At 48.0% G+C, this 23250-nt stretch overlaps 1 protein-coding gene across 1 annotated transcript in view; it reads right to left on the bottom strand.

The window, feature by feature from the left end:
- cpamd8 (C3 and PZP like alpha-2-macroglobulin domain containing 8) overlaps window positions 1-23250 on the bottom strand; it is a 119625-nt gene that overhangs the window by 19920 nt on the left and 76455 nt on the right. Inside the window, exons 36-37 of the mRNA XM_056276951.1 lie at window positions 17167-17429; window positions 16176-16263 (exon numbers count right to left, since the gene is read on the bottom strand). Of these exons, the coding sequence (XP_056132926.1) occupies window positions 16176-16263; window positions 17167-17429 (351 nt within the window). The remainder of the gene's footprint in view (window positions 1-16175; window positions 16264-17166; window positions 17430-23250) is intronic.

Genomic DNA, 23250 nt, shown 5'->3' with positions numbered 1-23250 from the left:
CCTACTGCACAATGAAACCTCTTACTGCCTACTACTCAATAAAACCTCCTACTGCTCAATGAAACCCCCTACTGCTCAATGAAACCCCCTTACTGCAAAATGAAACCTCCTACTATTCAGTGAAACCCCCTACTGCACAATGAAACCACCCTACTGTACAATGAAACCACCCTACTGTACAATGAAACCCCCCTAATGCTCATGAAACCCCGTACTGCACACTTCCTACTGCTCAATGAAACCCCCCTACCTCTCAATGAAACCCCCGTACTGCTCAATGAAACCCCCCTACTGCTCAGTGAAACCCCCTACTGCACGATGAAACTTCCTACTGCTCAATGAAACCCCCCTACCGCTCAATGAAACCCCCTACTGCATAATGAAACCTCCTACTGCTCAATGAAACCCCCCTACCGCTCAATGAAACCCCCTACTGCACAATGAAACTTCCTACTGCTCAATGAAACCCCCCTATCGCTCAATGAAACCCCCCTACTGCTCAATGAAACCCCCCTACTGCACAATGAAACCCCCTACTGCTAGATGAAACCCCCCAACTGCATGATGAAACTCCATAGTGCTCAGTGAAACCCCCTACTACACTATGAAACCCCCCTACTGCATAATGAAACCTCCTACTGCTCAATGAAACCCCCCTACCGCTCAATGAAACCCCCTACTGCACAATGAAACTTCCTACTGCTCAATGAAACCCCCCTATCGCTCAATGAAACCCCCTAATGCTCAATAAAACCCCCTACTGTACAATGAACCCCCCTACTGCATGATGAAACTCCATAGTGCTCAGTGAAACCCGCTACTGCACAATGAAACCCCCTACTGCACAATGAAACACCTTACTGCATAACAAAATTTCCCTACTGCACAGTGAAACCCCCTACTGCTCAATGAAACCCCCAACTGCTAAATGAAACCCCACTGCACAATGAAACTTCCTAATGCTCAATGAAACCCCCCTACCGCTCAATGAAACCCCCCTACTGCTCAATGAAACCCCCCTTCTGCACAGTGAAACCTCCTGCTGCTCAATGATACCCTCTACTGCTCAATGAAACCCCCTACTGCTCAATGAAACCCCCCTACTGCAAAATGAAACCTCCTACTGTACAATGAAACCACCCTACTGTATAATGAAACCCCCTACTGCTCAATGAAACCCCCTACTGCAAACTTCCTACTGCTCAATGAAACCCCCCTACCGCTCAATGAAACCCCCCTACTGCACAATGAAACCTCCTACTGCTCAATGAAACCCCCTACTGCACGATGAAACTTCCTACTGCTCAATTAAACCCCCCTACCGCTCAATGAAACCCCCCTACTGCATAAAGAAACCTCCTACTGCTCAATGAAACCCCCCAACCGTTCAATGAAACCCCCTACTGCATAATGATACCTCCTACTGCTCAATGAAACCCCCCTACCGCTAAATGAAACCCCCTACTGCATAATGAAACCTCCTACTGCTCAATGAAACCCCCCTACCGCTCAATGAAACCCCCTACTGCACAATGAAACTTCCTACTGCTCAATGAAACCCCCCTATCGCTCAATGAAACCCCCTACTGCTAGATGAAACCCCCCAACTGCATGATGAAACTCCATAGTGCTCAGTGAAACCCCCTACTACACTATGAAACCCCCCTACTACATAATGAAACCTCCTACTGCTCAATGAAACCCCCCTACCGCTCAATGAAACCCCCTACTGCACAATGAAACTTCCTACTGCTCAATGAAACCCCCCTATCGCTCAATGAAACCCCCTAATGCTCAATGAAACCCCCTACTGTACAATGAACCCCCCTACTGCATGATGAAACTCCATAGTGCTCAGTGAAACCCCCTACTACACTATGAAACCCGCTACTACACTATGAAACCCCCTACTGCACAATGAAACCCCCTACTGCACAATGAAACACCTTACTGCATAACAACATTTCCCTACTGCACAGTGAAACCCCCTACTGCTCAATGAAACCCCCAACTGCTAAATGAAACCCCTACTACTCAATGAAACCCCCTATTACTCAGTGAAACTTACTACTGCTCAATGAAACCCCCCTACTGCTCAACGAAACCCCACTGCACAATGAAACTTCCTACTGCTCAATGAAACCCCCCTACCGCTCAATGAAACGCCCCTACTGCTCAATGAAACCCCCCTACTGCACAGTGAAACCTCCTGCTGCTCAATGATACCCTCTACTGCTCAATGAAACCCCCTACTGCTCAATGAAACCCCCCTACTGCAAAATGAAACCTCCTACTATTCAGTGAAACCCCCTGCTGCTTAATGAAACCCTCCTACTGCACAATGAAACCCCCCTACTGTACAATGAAACCACCCTACTGTATAATGAAACCCCTTACTGCTCAATGAAACCCCCTACTGCAAACTTCCTACTGCTCAATGAAACCCCCCTACCGCTCAATGAAACCCCCCTACTGCACAATGAAACCTCCTACTGCTCAATGAAACCCCCTACTGCATGATGAAACTTCCTACTGCTCAATTAAACCCCCCTACCGCTCAATGAAACCCCCCTACTGCATAATGCAACCTCCTACTGCTCAATGAAACCCCCCAACCGTTCAATGAAACCCCCTACTGCATAATGAAACCTCCTACTGCTCAATGAAACCCCCCTACCGCTCAATGAAACCCCCTACTGCATAATGAAACCTCCTACTGCTCAATGAAACCCCCCTACCGCTCAATGAAACCCCCTACTGCTCAATGAAACCCCCCTATCGCTCAATGAAACCCCCTACTGCTAGATGAAACCCCCCAACTGCATGATGAAACTCCATAGTGCTGAGTGAAACCACCTACTACACTATGAAACCCCCCTACTACATAATGAAACCTCTTACTGCTCAATGAAACCCCCCTAACGCTCAATGAAACCCCCTACTGCACAAAGAAACTTCCTACTGCTCAATGAAACCCCCCTATCGCTCAATGAAACCCCCCTAATGCTCAATGAAACCCCCTACTATACAATGAACCCCCCTACTGCATGATGAAACTCCATAGTGCTCAGTGAAACCCCCTACTACACTATGAAACCCGCTACTACACTATGAAACCCCCTACTGCACATTGAAACCCCCTACTGCACAATGAAACACCTTACTACATAACAACATTCCCCTACTGCACAGTGAAACCCCCTACTGCTCAATGAAACCCCCAACTGCTAAATGAAACCCCTACTACTCAATGAAACCCCCTATTACTCAGTGAAACTTACTACTGCTCAATGAAACCCCACTGCACAATGAAACTTCCTACTGCTCAATGAAACCCCCCTACCGCTCAATGAAACCCCCCTACTGCTCAATGAAACCCCCCTACTGCAAAGTGAAACCTCCTGCTGCTCAATGATACCCTCTACTGCTCAATGAAACCCCCTACTGCTCAATGAAACCCCCCTACTGCAAAAGGAAACCTCCTACTATTCAGTGAAACCCCCTACTGCTTAATGAAACCCTCCTACTGCACAATGAAACCTCTTACTGCCTACTACTCAATAAAACCTCCTACTGCTCAATGAAACCCCCTACTACTCAATGAAACCTCCTACTATTCAGTGAAATGCCCTACTGCTTAATGAAACCCTCCTACTGCACAATGAAACCCCCCTACTGTACAATGAAACCACCCTACTGTATAATGAAACCCCCTACTGCTCAATGAAACGCCCTACTGCAAACGTCCTACTGCTCAATGAACCCCCCTATCGCTCAATGAAACCCCCCTATTGCTCAATGAAACCCCCCTACTGCACAATGAAACCCCCTACTGCTCAATGAAACCCCCCTACTGCATGATGAAACTCCATAGTGCTCAGTGGAACCCCCTACTACACTATGAAACCCCATACTACACTATGAAACCCCCTACTGCACAATGAAAAACCTTACTGCGTAACAAAATTTCCCTACTGCATAGTGAAACCCCCTACTGCTCAATGAAACCCCCAACTGCTAACTGAAACCCCTACTGCTCAATGAAACCCCCTATTACTCAGTGAAACCTACTACTGCTCAATGAAACCCCCCTACTGCTCAATGAAACCCCCTACTGCTCAATGAAACCCCCTACTGCTCAATGAAACCCCCGTACTGCACAATGAAACCCCCTACTGCTCAATGAAACCCCCCTACTGCAAAATGAAACCTCCTACTATTCAGTGAAACCCCCTACTACTTAATGAAACCCTCCTACTGCACAATTAAACCTCTTACTGCCTACTACTCAATAAAACTTCCTACTGCTCAATGAAACCCCCCTACTGCTCAATGAAACCCCCTACTGCACGATGAAACTTCCTACTGCTCAATTAAACCCCCCTACCGCTCAATGAAACCCCCCTACTGCATAATGAAACCTCCTACTGCTCAATGAAACCCCCCAACCGTTCAATGAAACCCCCTACTGCATAATGATACCTCCTACTGCTCAATGAAACCCCCCTACCGCTAAATGAAACCCCCTACTGCATAATGAAACCTCCTACTGCTCAATGAAACCCCCCTACCGCTCAATGAAACCCCCTACTGCACAATGAAACTTCCTACTGCTCAATGAAACCCCCCTATCGCTCAATGAAACCCCCTACTGCTAGATGAAACCCCCCAACTGCATGATGAAACTCCATAGTGCTCAGTGAAACCCCCTACTACACTATGAAACCCCCCTACTACATAATGAAACCTCCTACTGCTCAATGAAACCCCCCTACCGCTCAATGAAACCCCCTACTGCACAATGAAACTTCCTACTGCTCAATGAAACCCCCCTATCGCTCAATGAAACCCCCCTAATGCTCAATGAAACCCCCTACTGTACAATGAACCCCCCTACTGCATGATGAAACTCCATAGTGCTCAGTGAAACCCCCTACTACACTATGAAACCCGCTACTACACTATGAAACCCCCTACTGCACAATGAAACCCCCTACTGCACAATGAAACACCTTACTGCATAACAACATTTCCCTACTGCACAGTGAAACCCCCTGCTGCTCAATGAAACCCCCAACTGCTAAATGAAACCCCTACTACTCAATGAAACCCCCTATTACTCAGTGAAACTTACTACTGCTCAATGAAACCCCCCTACTGCTCAACGAAACCCCACTGCACAATGAAACTTCCTACTGCTCAATGAAACCCCCCTCCCGCTCAATGAAACGCCCCTACTGCTCAATGAAACCCCCCTACTGCACAGTGAAACCTCCTGCTGCTCAATGATACCCTCTACTGCTCAATGAAACCCCCTACTGCTCAATGAAACCCCCCTACTGCAAAATGAAACCTCCTACTATTCAGTGAAACCCCCTGCTGCTTAATGAAACCCTCCTACTGCACAATGAAACCCCCCTACTGTACAATGAAACCACCCTACTGTATAATGAAACCCCTTACTGCTCAATGAAACCAACTACTGCAAACTTCCTACTGCTCAATGAAACCCCCCTACCGCTCAATGAAACCCCCCTACTGCACAATGAAACCTCCTACTGCTCAATGAAACCCCCTACTGCACGATGAAACTTCCTACTGCTCAATTAAACCCCCCTACCGCTCAATGAAACCCCCCTACTGCATAATGAAACCTCCTACTGCTCAATGAAACCCCCCAACCGTTCAATGAAACCCCCTACTGCATAATGAAACCTCCTACTGCTCAATGAAACCCCCCTACCGCTCAATGAAACCCCCTACTGCATAATGAAACCTCCTACTGCTCAATGAAACCCCCCTACCGCTCTATGAAACCCCCTACTGCACAATGAAACTTCCTACTGCTCAATGAAACCCCCCTATCGCTCAATGAAACCCCCTACTGCTAGATGAAACCCCCCAACTGCATGATGAAACTCCATAGCGCTCAGTGAAACCACCTACTACACTATGAAACCCCCCTGCTACATAATGAAACCTCTTAATGCTCAATGAAACCCCCCTACCGCTCAATGAAACCCCCTACTGCACAATGAAACTTCCTACTGCTCAATGAAACCCCCCTATCGCTCAATGAAACCCCCCTAATGCTCAATGAAACCCCCTACTGTACAATGAACCCCCCTACTGCATGATGAAACTCCATAGTGCTCAGTGAAACCCCCTACTACACTATGAAACCCGCTACTACACTATGAAACCCCCTACTGCACATTGAAATCTCCTACTGCACAATGAAACACCTTACTACATAACAACATTCCCCTACTGCACAGTGAAACCCCCTACTGCTCAATGAAACCCCCAACTGCTAAATGAAACCCCTACTACTCAATGAAACCCCCTATTACTCAGTGAAACTTACTACTGCTCAATGAAACCCCACTGCACAATGAAACTTCCTACTGCTCAATGAAACCCCCCTACCGCTCAATGAAACCCCCCTACTGCTCAATGAAACCCCCCTACTGCACAGTGAAACCTCCTGCTGCTCAATGATACCCTCTACTGCTCAATGAAACCCCCTACTGCTCAATGAAACCCCCCTACTGCAAAAGGAAACCTCCTACTATTCAGTGAAACCACCTACTGCTTAATGAAACCCTCCTACTGCACAATGAAACCTCTTACTGCCTACTACTCAATAAAACCTCCTACTGCTCAATGAAACCCCCTACTGCTCAATGAAACCTCCTACTATTCAGTGAAATGCCCTACTGCTTAATGAAACCCTCCTACTGCACAATGAAACCCCCCTACTGTACAATGAAACCACCCTACTGTATAATGAAACCCCCTACTGCTCAATGAAACCCCCTACTGCAAACTTCCTACTGCTCAATGAAACCCCCCTACCGCTCAATGAAACCCCCCTACTGCACAATGAAACCTCCTACTGCTCAATGAAACCCCCTACTGCACGATGAAACTTCCTACTGCTCAATTAAACCCCCTACCGCTCAATGAAACCCCCCTACTGCATAATGAAACCTCCTACTGCTCAATGAAACCCCCCAACCGCTCAATGAAACCCCCTACTGCAAAATGAAACTTCCTACTGCTCAATGAACCCCCCTATCGCTCAATGAAACCCCCCTATTGCTCAATGAAACCCCCCTACTGCACAATGAAACCCCCTACTGCTCAATGAAACCCCCCTACTGCATGATGAAACTCCGTAGTGCTCAGTGGAACCCCCTACTACACTATGAAACCCCATACTACACTATGAAACCCCCTACTGCACAATGAAAAACCTTACTGCGTAACAAAATTTCCCTACTGCATAGTGAAACCCCCTACTGCTCAATGAAACCCCCAACTGCTAACTGAAACCCCTACTGCTCAATGAAACCCCCTATTACTCAGTGAAACCTACTACTGCTCAATGAAACCCCCCTACTGCTCAATGAAACCCCCTACTGCTCAATGAAACCCCCTACTGCTCAATGAAACCCCCTTACTGCAAAATGAAAACTCCTACTATTCAGTGGAACCCTCTACTGCTTAATGAAACCTACTACTGCTCAATGAAACCCCCCTACTGCTCAATGAAACCCCCTACTGCTCAATGAAACCCCCTACTGCTCAATGAAACCCCCTTACTGCAAAATGAAAACTCCTACTATTCAGTGGAACCCTCTACTGCTTAATGAAACCCTCCTACTGCACAATGAAACCACCCTACTGTACAATGAAACCACGCTTCTGTACAATGAAACCCCCCTACTGCTCAATGAAACCCCCCTACTGCACAATGAAACCCCCTACTGCTCAATGAAACCCCCTACTGCAAAATGAAACCTCCTACTACTCAGTGAAACCCCCTACTGCTTAATGAAACCCTCCTACTGCTCAATGATACACCCTACTGCTCAATGAGACCCCCTATTGCTCAATGAAACCCCCCCCCCACTGCACAATGAAACCCCTACTGCTCAATGAAACCCCCCTACTGCAAAATGAAACCTCCTACTGTTCAGTGAAACCCCCTACTGCTTAATGAAACCCTCCTACAGCACAATGAAACCTACTACTGCTCAATGAAACCCCCCTACCGCTCAATGAAACCCCCTACTGCTCAATGAAACCCCCCTACTGCACAATGAAACCTCCCACTGCTCAATGAAACCCCCTACTGCTCAATGAAACCCCCCTACTGCACAATGAAACCTACTACTGGTCAATGAAACCCCCCTACTGCAAAATGAAACCTCCTACTATTCAGTGAAACCCCCTACTGCTTAATGAAACCCTCCTACTGCACAATGAAACCTCTTACTGCCTACTACTCAATAAAACCTCCTACTGCTCAATGAAACCCCCTACTGCTCAATGAAACCCCCTTACTGCAAAATGAAACCTCCTACTATTCAGTGAAACCCCCTACTGCTTAATGAAACCCTCCTACTGCACAATGAAACCACCCTACTGTACAATGAAACGACCCTACTGTACAATGAAACCCCCCTACAGCTCAATGAAACCCCCCTACTGCACAATGAAACCCCCCTACTGCAAAATGAAACCTCCTACTACTCAGTGAAACCCCCTACTGCTCAATGAAACCCTCCTACTGCTCAATGATACCCCCTACTGCTCAATGAAACCCCCCTACTGCACAATGAAACCCCCTACTGCTCAATGAAACCCCCCTACTGCAAAATGAAACCTCCTACTATTCAGTGAAACTCCCTACTGCTTAATGAAACCCTCCTACTGCACAATGAAACCTCTTACTGCCTACTACTCAATAAAACCTCCTACTGCTCAATGAAACCCCCTACTACTCAGTGAAACCCCCTTACTGCAAAATGAAACCTCCTACTATTCAGTGAAACCCCCTACTGCTTAATGAAACCCTCCTACTGCACAATGAAACCACCCTACTGTACAATGAAACCACCCTACTGTACAATGAAACCCCCCTACTGCTCAATGAAACCCTCCTACTGCTCAATGAAACCCCCCTACTGCACAATGAAACCCCCTACTGCTTAATGAAACCCCCCTACTGCAAAATGAAACCTTCTACTATTCAGTGAAACCCCCTACTGCTTAATGAAACCCTCCTACCGCTCAATGAAACCTCTTATTGCCTACTGCTCAATGAAACCCCCTACTGCTAAATGAACCCTCCCTACTGCTCAATGCAGACACCTGACAGCAGTACGACATGGGTCATCCCCAGTATCAGCTCAACAGTTTATATATATATATATATATATATATATATATATATATATATATATATATATATATATATATATATATATACACTACCGTTCAAAAGTTTGGGATCCCCCAAACAATTTTGTGTTTTCCATGAAAAGTCACACTTATTCACCACCAAATGTTGTGAAATGAATAGAAAATAGAGTCAAGACATTGACAAGGTTAGAAATAATGATTTGTATTTGAAATAAGATTTTTTTTACATCAAACTTTGCTTTCGTCAAAGAATTCTCTATTTGCAGCAATTACAGCATTGCAGACCTTTGGCATTCTAGCTGTTAATTTGTTGAGCTAATCTGGAGAAATTGCACCCCACGCTTCCAGAAGCAGCTCCCACAAGTTGGATTGGTTGGATGGGCACTTCTTGCGTACCATACGGTCAAGCTGCTCCCACAACAGCTCAATGGGGTTCAGATCTGGTGACTGCGCTGGCCACTCCATTACCGATAGAATACCAGCTGCCTGCTTCTGCTCTAAATAGTTCTTGCACAATTTGGAGGTGTGTTTAGGGTCATTGTCCTGTTGTAGGATGAAATTGGCTCCAATCAAGCGCTGTCCACTGGGTATGGCATGGCGTTGCAAAATGGAGTGATAGCCTTCCTTATTCAGAATCCCTTTTACCCTGTACAAATCTCCCACCTTACCAGCACCAAAGCAACCCCAGACCATCACATTACCTCCACCATGCTTAACAGATGGCGTCAGGCATTCTTCCAGCATCTTTTCATTTGTTCTGCGTCTCACAAACGTTCTTCTTTGTGATCCAAACACCTCAAACTTGGATTCATCCGTCCACAACACTTTTTTCCAGTCTTCCTCTGTCCAATGTCTGTGTTCTTTTGCCCATCTTAATCTTTTTCTTTTATTGGTCAGTCTCAGATATGGCTTTTTCTTTGCCACTCTGCCCTGAAGCCCAGAATCCCGCAGCCGCCTCTTCACTGTAGATGTTGACACTGGTGTTTTGCGGGTACTATTTAATGAAGATGCCAGTTGGGGACCTGTGAGGCGTCTGTTTCTCAAACTAGAGACTCTAATGTACTTATCTTCTTGCTCAGTTGTGCAACGCGGCCTCCCACTTCTTTTTCTACTCTGGTTAGAGCCTGTTTGTGCTGTCCTCTGAAGGGAGTAGTACACACCGGTGTAGGAAATCTTCAATTTCTTAGCAATTTCTCGCATGGAATAGCCTTCATTTCTAAGAACAAGAATAGACTGTCGAGTTTCAGATGAAAGTTCTCTTTTTCTGGCCATTTTGAGCGTTTAATTGACCCCACAAATGTGATGCTCCAGAAACTCAATCTGCTCAAAGGAAGGTCAGTTTTGTAGCTTCTGTAACGAGCTAAACTGTTTTCAGATGTGTGAACATGATTGCACAAGGGTTTTCTAATCATCAATTAGCCTTCTGAGCCAATGAGCAAACACATTGTACCATTAGAACACTGGAGTGATAGTTGCTTGAAATGGGCCTCTATACACCTATGTAGATATTGCACCAAAAACCAGACATTTGCAGCTAGAATAGTCATTTACCACATTAGCAATGTATAGAATGTATTTCTTTAAAGTTAAGACTAGTTTAAAGTTATCTTCATTGAACAGTACAGTGCTTTTCCTTCAAAAATATGGACATTTCAATGTGATCCCAAACCTTTGAACGGTAGTGTATATATGTGTGTGTCTGTGTGTGTGTGTGTGTGTGTGTGTGGGTTAACTTATTCACTCCCTTAGAGTTTGATTCCAAAAGTGAGGCCTATATCTGTGTGCTTTTGTCTAATGTTATAAGAATGTATTTAGGAGATGGAATTAGAAACAAAACACCTTAAGTATTATTCTAGATCAGAATCAGAAACACTATTTGTCTTTTCATTTCATGCACTTGCACACATGAAATGAAATGAAACACCGTTTCCCCCAGCCCACAGCAGTGCAACACAAAGACAAAAACACATATCCAAAAACTACAAGAATGCATATATCTAAACTAAATAAATAAATAAGATCTCTGTCCAAGGGAACGGGCGCCAGCCAGCATGACTGTTGGAGCTTCCGGTCTGCATGGGCTAGCAGTTAGCTTAACCTGTCCGGCTTCCGCGTCCTGTCAGACCGCCCTCGGTGTTTCCTCTTCGGGTGCAGCTCCGGTGAGGGCCGTGGTCCCTGGACCCACAGGATGCCGCAGACCAAGCTCCCTCAGCCAATCCAAAGCCAGTTCTTCCAGCCAGACACCTTTGACACACCTCTCCGCACTCCACAAGACGACACTAAAAACACAGTCAAGGCCAGGCGAGGTCGCCGCCAGACCGCCCTTGGTGTTATCGGAACTGTCGGTCTGCATGGGCTAGCAGTTAGCTTAGCCTGCCCCGCTTCCGCGTCCTGTCAGACCGCCCTCGGTGTTACCTCTTCGGGCACAGCTCCAGGCAGGGCCGTGGTCATGGGCCTACAGGAGGCAGCAGACCAAGCTCTCCCAGGTGATCCAGTGCCAGCTCTCCCAGCCATCAAACGAAGACAAACTTAGATGCAGACGTGAACAAAGACACTGCATAGACAGTACTGGGTGAGGCCACTGCAAACGTGGGGATCCTAGGGGATCCCAAGGTGTTCCCAGGCCAGATTGGACATGTAGTCCCTCCAGCGAGTTTTGGGTCTACCCAGGGGTCTTCTCCCAGTTGGACGTGCCCAGAAAACCTCCAAAGGAAGGTGCCCAGGAGGCATCCTAATCAGATGTCCAAGCCACCTCAACTGGCTCCTTTCTACATGAAGGAGCAGTGGCTCTACTCTGAGTTCCCTCCGGATGTCTGAGCTCCTCACCCTATCTCTAAGGCTGAGCCCAGACACCCTACGGAGGAAACTAATTTCAGCCACTTGTATCCGCAATCTCACCCTTTCGGTCACTACCCAAAGCTCATGACCATAGGTGAGGGTTGAGATGAACATTGACTGGGAAATTGAGTTTTGCCTTCTGGCTCAGCTCCCTCTTCACCACAACGGTCTGGTACAACGTCCGCATTACTGCTGATGCTGCACCAATCCTCCTGTCAATCTCACGCTCCATCCTACCCTCACTCGTGAACAAGACCCCGAGATACTTGAACTCCTTCACTTGAGGCGACAACTCATCCCCAACCCGGAGGGAGCAATCCACCTCTGACTGTTCTGTGTGCTTATGCACCGAATAGCAGTTTGGAGTATCCGGCCTGCTTGGAGTCTCTCGGTGGTGTCCTGGATAGGGTTCCACCTGGGGACTCTATAGTTCTGCTGGGGGACTTCGGGACTTCAGCGCTCACATGGGAAGACCAAGTGTTGGGGTTTTATACTTTTTTTTATGTTACAATATTTTTCGACAATATTTTCTCCTATTCCAATTTATGTCCTAGTTTTGGGAAAGTATCCAAAAGATGGACATGAGATGTAGGTTGGAGAGAGAAGGTAAGCCTTGCGGCTGATGATCTGGGTTGGATATGAACTCAAAAGACTACAATCTTACTACACGCTCATTGAACGGAGCTATCATGATGCCCCATACCCTTTCTTTTTTGGAGAGTTTGTGAAAAGATGTTTCCGTTTTAGGCCGTAAGAGAGCCCGGTGTGTATGAGAACATGTATAGGAACCCAGGAATGGGTAATGAGGAAGCTGTTTACAGCGTGCTGGGTCTGTATAGAGGGCCAAGAGTGTTAATTTCCCCCACAGGGGGAATTCTCATTCTGTCAAAGGTGGCAGCCTTCGGACAGCAGAGGTTTATGAGGCACTCAGCCTGAGCTGGCGCCACCGAGACACACACACACACACACACACACACACACACACACACAAACATAGAAACAGACACACACATGCAAACAAACACACACACACACAATTGGCCTTCTTTGTAAACAGAGAGCGCCATTTGTATGACTAGCGATTAAAAAATGCAAATGAACTCTTGAAGCATCGACGCCATATACCGAGAATGTTCTGGGTCATTAAACACAGCTTATTATTGGGTGATAAGAAGCCACGGCTGCGGTAGCCCCCAGTCGGTCAGTCAGTTAGTTGGTGGACTAATCACTCAGGATCCATGAAACCAAGTAGACATGACTGTGGAAGCCAGGTCTGCCGTCATAAATTGAGGAATGTAAGTGGCAGTCAAGCAGGCTGCAGTAAAACAGGCAGGGAAGCTAAACTGAGCTTGTTAGCCACTACAGCTAGGGTCAACTTCACCCTACGTACACCCAGAAGTTACTGGCATGCAAGTTTCTGTATCTGTATGTATGTGTGTGTAAGAGTTAAGAGTGTAAACTCCCTCTCTGCACACATTGTGCAGCGAGGGAGTCCTTTATGGAGGCAGGAGCCTGCAGACTAAAGCTGTATAACTGCAGTAATGAGGGACACGTTCTGATGATAGCCTTGGGAGGTGACCTCAACCAGCACTTAAATCTGCCCCCTTCCTCTCCGCCTCTATTCGTCCACAACTTCATTCATCTGGTCCATCCAGTTTATCCATCCATCATCAGTCTCTTCTTCCAGTCCTGCATCTACCCATACAGATGCCAACATCAGCATTTCCCTCCTGTTTTTCCTCTCTGTGGCCTGCTTCAATCAATCAGCCTAGGAAAGTGTATTCATACAACACATGTCCTAAATCAAAATGCAATGCAATGTGGTCTTCACGACAATGAAACAATTACTTACCAAAATACTGGATACATACGCGTGTGTGTGCGTGTGTGTGTGTGTGTGAGCCTGTCGAAAGGTGAAGTGCGTGTAAGTGTGCGTGTTGCATAAAGTTGCAAATAGAAAACTTCCGCTTCCGGCGTGAGAAGATTGCGGCGTGAATTCATGTTTGCAGCAGCCTCACCCAGTACCAGTGTGGGAAGATGGTGGCGCGAATTCACACTTGCAGCGGCCTCACCCGGTACCGTCCATGCAGTGTCTTTGTCTACGTCTAAGTTTTGTCTTCGTTTGATGGCTGGGAGAGCTGGAGCTGGATCGGCTAGGAGAGCTTGGTCTGCTGCGTCCTGTGGGCCCAGGGACCATGGCCCTGCCTGGAGCTGCGGCCAACGAGGTAACACCGAGGGGTGTCTGACAGGACGCGGGGCAGGCTAAGCTAACTGTTAGCCCACGCAGACTGGCAGTTCCGATAACACTGACAGCAGTCTGGCAGCAGCCTCACCTGGCGTTGACTGTGGTGTTTTTGATGTCGTCGTGTGGAATGCGGGGAGGTGTGTCGAGGGTGTCTGGCTGGGAGAGCTTGGTCTATTTCGGCCGATGGGCCCAGGGATCATGTTGCCCGAGTAGGAAACACCGAGGGTGGTCTGACAGGACGTGGAAGGGGGTTAGGCTAAGCTAACTGCTAGCCCATGTAGACCGGCAGTTCTGACAGTCATCCTGGCTGGCGTTCGTTCCCTTGGACAGTGATTTTTTGTTGAGTTTGGATATAGCTGGATATAGTTTTGTTCCTGATGTATGACAGTGTGCTGATAGGCAATATTTGGGGCATGAGCCAGCCTTGCTGGGCTAGGGCAAGGGGTTGGGGGGTGGTGAGGGTTGAGTTGACCCTGTCTGGATATGAACACTGGCTCAGGTGAAGGACGACTGAGAAGTCTGGGCGTGTGTACATATGAATGTTGAAGTGTACCTCTCTGGGGGTAAGGAGATTTGCGCTCCCTCCAAAACTGTGACCCCCACCAGTACCCAGCCATGGTGGCGGTTGTCTAATACATCCAGGGAGGCCCGATGGCCCCTAGCCCAGAGACACTGATACCCCACAGGGCTTGAGATGGCTGGCCTGGCCCCACTCCTATCACACTTAAGAACAGCCATAAAAAAGACCCTTGCTTTAATGACCAACCCCAAGACTGTGACAGTATACACACACACACCTCACGAAGTCTGACCCCACTTGAATGGAAGTTAAGTTGTCAACAGAGTTGCTGTGGAAATGTTTTGGCCGTTCTGTCCCAGGAATTTAGTACAACGAAGGGAGTTGCAGGTAAACACTTCACTTCTTCCTACTCTTCTAAATATTTACATTCCAACACCTAGCCACTGTGCTGCGGAAATTATACTAACATCTAACCTGGGTATCTGTTTGTGCCTGTTTTGGAGGAAGGCATCGTGTGTGTGTGTGTGTGCCTGTGTGTGTGTGTGTGTGTGTGTGTGTGTCTATGTCTGTGTGTGTCTGTATGCCTGTCTGTCTGTGTCTGTCTGCCTGTGTGTGTGTGTGTGTGTGTGTGTGTGTGTGTGTGTGTGTCTGCCTGTCTGTGTGTCTGCTTGTCTGTCTGTGTTTGACTGTGTGCCTGTCTGTATGTGTGTCTTTCTGTGTGTGTGTCTATATGTCTGTCTGCCTGTCTGTCTTTCTGTGTGTGTGCCTGCCTGTCTGTGTGTCTGTCTGTCTGCCTGCCTGCCTGTCTGCCTATGTTTGTGTATCTGTCTGCCTGTGTGTGTGTATCTGTCTATGTGTCTGTCTGCCTGTCTGTCTTTGTGTGTCTGTGTGTGTGTGTGTGTGTGTGTGTGTGTGTGTGTGTCTCTGTCTGCTTGTCTTGTCTGTCTGCCTGTCTGTCTACGTGTGTGTGTGTGTGTGTGTGTGTGTGTGTGTGTGTGTGTGTGTGTGTCTGTCTGTCTGTCTGTCTCTTTCTGTATGCCTGTCTCTTGTGTCTGTCTTTCTGTGTGTCTGTCTGTCTCTGTGTGTGTCTGTCTGCTTGTCTGTCTGCCTGTCTTGTCTGTCTGCCTGCCTATCTGTCTGTGTGTGTCTGCGTGTCTGTCTTTTCAGCGATATAAACATAGAGTACATGAGCTGCAGTGGCTGACAGGCTGTGTGCATGTGTGTGACTGTCTGCACTGTTGTGAAAAGAAAAAGACCATGGTGTGTGTTTGTGTTGTTTTATATGTTGTTAATGAGTTATACTTCCTACACCTTCATCACTGTACTTGTGTTTTGTGTTCGATGTTTGTGGCGTCATACCCTCTCAAGACTCTCAATGTCTGCACGGAAACCGGACAGCATGGGGACCTCCAAGACGGCCATGTTGGAAGAGCCTGAGTGGAGCCACCTGTGAAGGAGGTGCGGGTGGAGGATAGGGGACGAGGAGAGGATGGAAGTGGGAATTTGGGGGTTGATGGAGAGTTTGGAAATGGCCGACTTACAGTATAAAAACAGGTCAGATTTGAGTTTATAAACAGAAGTTGGCCGGCCGGCTTATTGAGAACATGAGCAGAATCTTAGGAATGCAAAACCCCTTAACCGAGTAATAGTCCCTCTGATCCGTCTCAAGCAGGAGACAAAAACCACTGGCGTTCAGAGGACAACTCCTCTGAACTCAGTGCCACTCTGAACAGGGAACTAATGGCATTATTTGTTCTGGAACTTAGAAATGAATGCATAATGGAACTGAGTGGGGTGCAGAGGCGGATAATCCAGAATTTAAAAAACAAAAAACAAAAAAAAAAACCAAAAAAACATGGCTCTGTGTGAGTAACCAACAACTTCAAATCTTTTTTTCTTTTTTGAATTTTTCCCCATTTTCTCCCCAATTGTATCCAGCCAATTACCCCACTCTTCCGAGCTGTCCTGGTTGCTGGCCCCCCCGATCCAGGGAGGGCTGCAGACTACCACATGCCTCCTCCGATACATGTGGAGTCGCCAGCCGCTTCTTTTCACCTGACAGCGAGGAGTTTCACCAGGGGGACCTAGCGCATGGGAGGATCACACTATTCCCCCCAGTTCCCTCCCCCACGAACACGCGCTCTGACCAAGCAGAGGAGGCGGTAGTGCAGCAACCAGGACACATACTCACATCCAGCTTCCCACCCGCAGGCACAGCCAATTGTGTCTGTACGGGGATTCAAACCGCCGATCCTCGTGTTGGTAGGCAATGGAATAGACCACTACACTACCAAGATGCCCCAACAACTTCAATCTAACGTTCTTCCATGTAAAGTAGGGTTCGCTGTACCTGGCACAGGCCTCTAAGGAGATGCGGAAGTCCATGCTGTCCTGGTGAGCTGCTGGGTCTTCGTCGTCTGCGGTCGCCCGCCGTTTGCGGTTCAGCTCAGACCGGTTGTCTGCACGACTCCGGGGACGGGAAGACAGGTGGCGGGAAGGGGAGGAGGAGGAAGATGGTTGCGAGTGTCGTTCCTGAACAGGCTCCTTCAGGTCCACCTTAAGCTGAAAGGCTGGCTTGGCCACGGGGTCAGGCACATTGTAGGACACGTCGATCTAAGGACACACAAGCAACAGTAAAAAAGGCGATAGTTTAGGAGCCATTTATTTAGACTTCACACCTGTTTAATCCAGTTCAGAGACAGAAGCACAGGGGAGAAAGCAGGGGGACACCTTGGACAGGTCTTGAAGGGGTAGTTTGCTTTCGGGGGTTTTGGTTATTTTTAGGGTCTAGGGAAAATACTGCAATGCCCCAAACCAGTTTTCCAAGCACTCAGTGCGAGCAGCCAGCAACAGGGCAGCGATCCCATCCTCTAAAAAAAGCAACAAAATGTGCATCTAGTGACTCCAAAACAATATGCATTGCTAGTATATGTATTCTTGGGTTGCACAATTTATACTATCAGGTTATTTACACTTATTCTGCCTTTTTAGGAATTCCATGCCTCTGGTGGAAGGGAAAAAAATTAACAGAAATAGGGACATCCATTCCACTGCTCATAGTTATTGTTTTTATCCCAAATAAAGGTTAAGAAGTCATTTTGATCAATCGTACAAGCCAAGAACACATATATTAGCTATTGATGTTATTGTGGAGCCACTGGAGGTTCATTCATTCATCTTCAGCCACATCTTTGGGGTCAGGTTGCAGTGGCAGCAAGCTAAGTAGGGCACACCAGACGTCCCTCTCCCCAGCGACGCCATCAAGCTCCTCCTGGGAGATCCCAAGGCGTTCCCAAGCCAGATTGGACATGTAGTCCCTCCAGCGAGTTCTGGGTCTACCCGAGTCTCCTACCAGTTGGACGTGCCCGGAAAACCTCCAAAAGAAAGCGCCCAGGAGGCCTCCTAATCTAATGCCCGAACCAGCTCAACTGGTTCCTTTCGACGCGAAGGAGCAGTGGCTGTACTCCAACCTCCCTCCGGATGTCCGAGCTCCTCACCCTATCTCTAAGGCTGAGTCCAGACACCCTATGGAGAAAACTCATTTTAGCCGCTTGTGTCCGCCATCTCACCCTTTCGGTCACTGACCAAAGCTCATGACCATAGATGAGGGTTGGAATGAAGAGGAAGCTGAGCCGGAAGGCAAAGCTTTCAATTTACCAGTCCATCTTCATTCCAACTCTCACCTATGGTCAGGAGCTTTGAGACACGGGAGGTGCATTTTGTTATTTTTATGTAGAGGATGGGATTGCTCCCCCATTCACTTCCATGTTAGCGCTGGTTGAAGAGTGCTGAGTGAATGTTCATGGCTAGGTCCAGATTATATGCACGGAAAAAAGAACTCATTAGAACTCATGTAGAAGAGGTGAAGAGCTCAGAGGCTTTTTTTGGGGGGGGGGGGGTTCCACCACTTTTCTCCCCAGTTCTATCTGGCTAATTACCCCACTCTTCCGAGCCAACCCAGTCGCTGCTCTACCCCCTCTGCCGATCCGGGGAGGGCTGCAGACTACCACATGCCTCCTCCGATACATGTGGAGTCGCCAGCCGCTTCTTTTCACCTGACAGTGAGGAGTTTCACCAGGAGGACATAGCGCATGGGAGGATCATATTATTTCCCCCAGTTCCCCCTCCTCCCCACCAAACAGGCGTCCCAACCGACCAGAGGAGGCACTAGTGGAGCAACCAGGACACATGTCCATATCCGGCTTCCCACCCGCAATTGTGTCTGTAGGGAAGCCCAACCAAGCCAGAGGTAACATGGGGATTTGAACCAGCAATCCCCATGTTGGTGGGCAACGGAATAGACCATTACACTACCCGGATGCCCCCAGCTCAGAGCCTTTTTTTCTAAGTGGAAAAAGTACCATCCAACAAGATACCATTCCACCATTATTTTAGAATGACATGGGCAAAATGGAGACACGCATCCTGATAAGCCCGAAGACATAACAATAAAACACAATGTTGACCAGGTGCCTCAAATGTTTGGAATGATGAGGTCTCCGTGATCTAACTGTGTTTGCCTTTTATTGTCTGGTACTCTTGAACTCTACAAGGGGGACGCTTTTGCACAGTGGAAGTCAGCGCACAGCCTCAATGCCAAAGCAGCATCCCAAAAGACATGTGGGGATTCATTGTCTTGCTCCACAATACCGCAGCTTGGCAGATGCTGGCCATCACAGCAGAACAAACCCTTTAAGATGAAGTATTGTCTCCCTTCTCACTATGCCATCTTGGGTTCCTTCACATGTTTTTCATGAACTTTGGCTTTAAAATGCTCAATTCAGCATTTTTAAGTTGTTTGTCTCAGCAGTACACATTGAATTCTCATTGGAATGTTCTTGTGGGCCAAATATACAGCATTGGCAATGGTACGATTATTTACCAACATGCCCAAACATCTGCTGTCAGAGTGGCGTACCTAAAAATATATCTGTGGGCTGGATAACAAATTGGTTAAAGACTTTTCCAAAGTTGGGGGAGAGACATTAGTGCAGGCTGGCAATAGTAGCAAAGAATTACTTGAAAGCAGAAACTATTTGGGCCACAGAGTGTTGATAAGACCGTTTTAAAAGGGAACAGAGAGACCGGGGGAAAATAGCTATGCGATGCTGTAAAGCATTGGTTCTCAACCTGGGGGTCTCCGCCAGATAATTTTCGGGGATCGCCAGATGGTTTTGGGGAAAACAAGCACGAAACAGTCCAGACTCACCGTGCACCTTATGTGAAATATAGGTGTACTGTCCCTTTAATGGCTGTGCGTTGCAGTATAAAAGGCGGTGCCTCTGCGCCGCCCCTCGGTATACTTCAACACTTCTTTGAGAATGCAACTAAACATCTGTATGTTTAGTAGATAATGATCAGTCCTCATATCGGGGTCGGCATGAAAAATCATTGCAGGCATTGAATGTTGCAGAAATCGAACACAAATCATTGTCACCTTTAAAAACACATTGGATTTATTATTATTTTTGATTTTGAGATACTTTATTGATCCCCGTAGGAAAATTACGCTCTGCATTTAACCCATCCTAGCTGTGTAGCTAGCAGCAGTGGGCAGCCGCAGTGGGCAGCCGCCGTGCAGCGCCCGGGGACCAACTCCCGTTCGTCTTGCCATGCCTTGCTCAGGGGCACAGACAGGAGTATTAACCCTAACACGCGTGTCTTTCTGATGGTGGGAGGAAACCGGAGCACCTGAAAAAACCCACCGCAGACACGGGGAGAACATGCAAACTCCACACAGAAGACTACCTGGGATGACCCCCAAGGTTGGACAACCCCGGGGTTTGAACCCAGGACATTCTCGCTGTGGGGCGACAGAACCAACCACTGTGCTATTGTGCCACCCAAAAATTGTAAAATTGTCATATGATTCACCTGAAGACATACATCAGCAATAACAGCTTCTGTGCAAATAATAGGGATAAATGTTAAGTGTCAGCTTCTTAAGAGGACCCTGGGATCCAGCGGTCTTGATGACTTGTGCGTGGAGGAACGGTTGTCAAGAAAAGTGAAGCACAGCGAGGACACCAGCAGACTAATACCAAGTGCAGTCCAGAACAACAAGGTTCATGTATGTAGTTGATATATCACAGACTAACATTGAGTAGGGTGTGCGCACGCAAACGGTTTTTACATTACATTGTCTGTACCCGTGTTATAATTTCCCTCAGAATAGACTTTATGGGCGTCTGGGTGGCATGGCGGTCTATTCCGTTGCCTACCAACATGGGGATCGCCGGTTCGAATCGCCGTGTTACCTCCGGCTTGGTCGGGCATCCCTACAGACACAACTGGCCGTGTCTGCGGGTGGGAAGCCGGATGTGGGTACATGTCCTGGTCACTGCAGTAGCGCCTCCTCTGGTCGGTTGGGGCACCTGTTCGGGAGGGAGGGGGAACTGGGGGGAGTAGCGTGATCCTCCCACGTGCTACGTCCCCTTGGTGAAACTCCTCACTGTAAGGTGAAAAGAAGCAGCTGGCGACTCCACGTGTATCGGAGGAGGCATGTGGTAGTCTGCAGCTCTCCCCGGATCGGCAGAGGGGGTGCAGCAGTGACCAGAAGAGCTTGGAAGAGTGGACGGGTACAATTGGGGAGAAATGGGGGGGGGGGGGGGGGGGGGCAAAAAAATACAACTTTATTCAGTGCGTTTATGAGAGTCAAAGTGTGTGTGTGTACACGAAGTGCTGTTACTTCAATAAATCTAAAAGCACTAATTAAAGCCAAAACTGAATTAGTCGTTGCTGTGTCTGAGGGCGGAGCGGTGGTCTTCCTGTGTGAGTCTGGTAGCTTCCATGTGTTATATTAAAGTAACCCCTGGACAGTCACGGGCAGACAGTTTATGAGCGATCAGTGCGTTTGCATCGGGGTGTTGTGAGTTAATGTCCCAGTGCTATTGGGGGGGGGGGGTGTCATGAATACCAACCTGATAATTCTGGGGGGGGGGGGGCGTGTTGCGGCTCGGAAAGCTCGAGAACCGCCACTGTAAAGCAGAATCCACAAATCACATTCACTGGTCAGAAGATGTGTATTTTGCAGAGCATCTACTTATTTCATCCTGGGGGGGCAACCGTCTCCATGCTCCTCTTCATTTCATGCATCTCTTCACCATCTCCATGCTCCTCTTCATTTCATGCTCCTCTTCACCGTCTTCATGCTCCTCTTCACCGTCTTCATGCTCCTCTTCACCGTCTTCATGCTCCTCTTCACCGTCTTCATTCTCCTCTTTACCGTCTCCATGCTCCTCTTCACCGTCTCCATGCTCTTCTTCATTTCACGCTCCTCTTCACCGTCTTCGTGCTCCTCTTCACCGTCTCCATGCTCCTCTTCACCATCTTCATGCTCCTCTTCACCGTCTCCATGCTCCTCTTCGTTTCATGGGCAGATTATTGTTCCCCGAGCTGTGCACCTTCTGAATAAATCACCACCGATGATCTGGAACCATCGCAAAACTTTTGCTCGAATAAGAATCAGAGAGCACGTGAAAAAACTCGGAAAAACATGTGTATGCCCACACACACACATACACACACACACACACACACACGCACACACAGAAACGCAGACAAGTCTCTTTGATCGTCCCACTCTTGTGTTTCATTACAGCCCAGGTGCTGCTCGCCTGAGGGGCTGTCAGGGCTCAGAGGGGGTGTGTTGACGCACACACAGGAGTGTGAATGGCGAGATAGAGGGACTCACCCGCGAAATGAAGCAGAGAGGAGGGAGAGGGGCAAAGAAAGGAGTGTGTGTTTCTGCACGTGTGTGAGTGTTTGTGTGTGTGAATGTGTCTGTTTGAGGTGGGGAAGAGTGTGCTGCAAGCGGCGACTTCATCCATCGTGCTTCATAACATCAGCTCTTGCAGCCAGCTAAACCACTTTGTCAGACTGAGTCTGGGTCTCAGAGGCACAGGTGTTGGTAAGATTTTCCAGATTGACGTCCTTAGGCATTTTAGATTACACATGCTTTATCATTCTGATGATTTTCAAAAGCGGACGAGTGCAATGAGCCTGCAGGACAACTTGCATTTTCCTTACTGGTTTAGACTGACTTCAGCAGGAGCCTGGGCTTGGTGTGTAGTAGAAAAAGCATCCTTTTTTATTTATTTTTTCTTAATTCCCCCCCCTTTTCCCCCCGTAATTGTATCCGGCCAATTACCCCACTCTTCCGAGCCATCCCGGCCGCTGCTCCACCTCCTCTGCCGATCCAGGGAGGGCTGCAGACTACCACATACCTCCTCCCATACATGTGGAGTCGCCAGCCACTTCTTTTCACCTGACAGTGAGCAGTTTCGGGGACGTAGCGCGTGGGAGGATCACACTATTCCCCCCAGCCCCCCCCTGAACAGGCGCTCTGAACGACCAGAGATGGCGCTAGTGCAACGACCAGGACACATATCCACATCCAGCTTCCCACCCGCAGACACGGCCAATTGTGTCTGTA

This window comes from Lampris incognitus, chromosome 3 (genome assembly GCF_029633865.1).
Source record: "Lampris incognitus isolate fLamInc1 chromosome 3, fLamInc1.hap2, whole genome shotgun sequence".
NCBI classification, from domain to species: Eukaryota; Metazoa; Chordata; class Actinopteri; order Lampriformes; family Lampridae; genus Lampris; species Lampris incognitus.
This window is presented reverse-complemented; position numbering and strand designations above follow the sequence as displayed.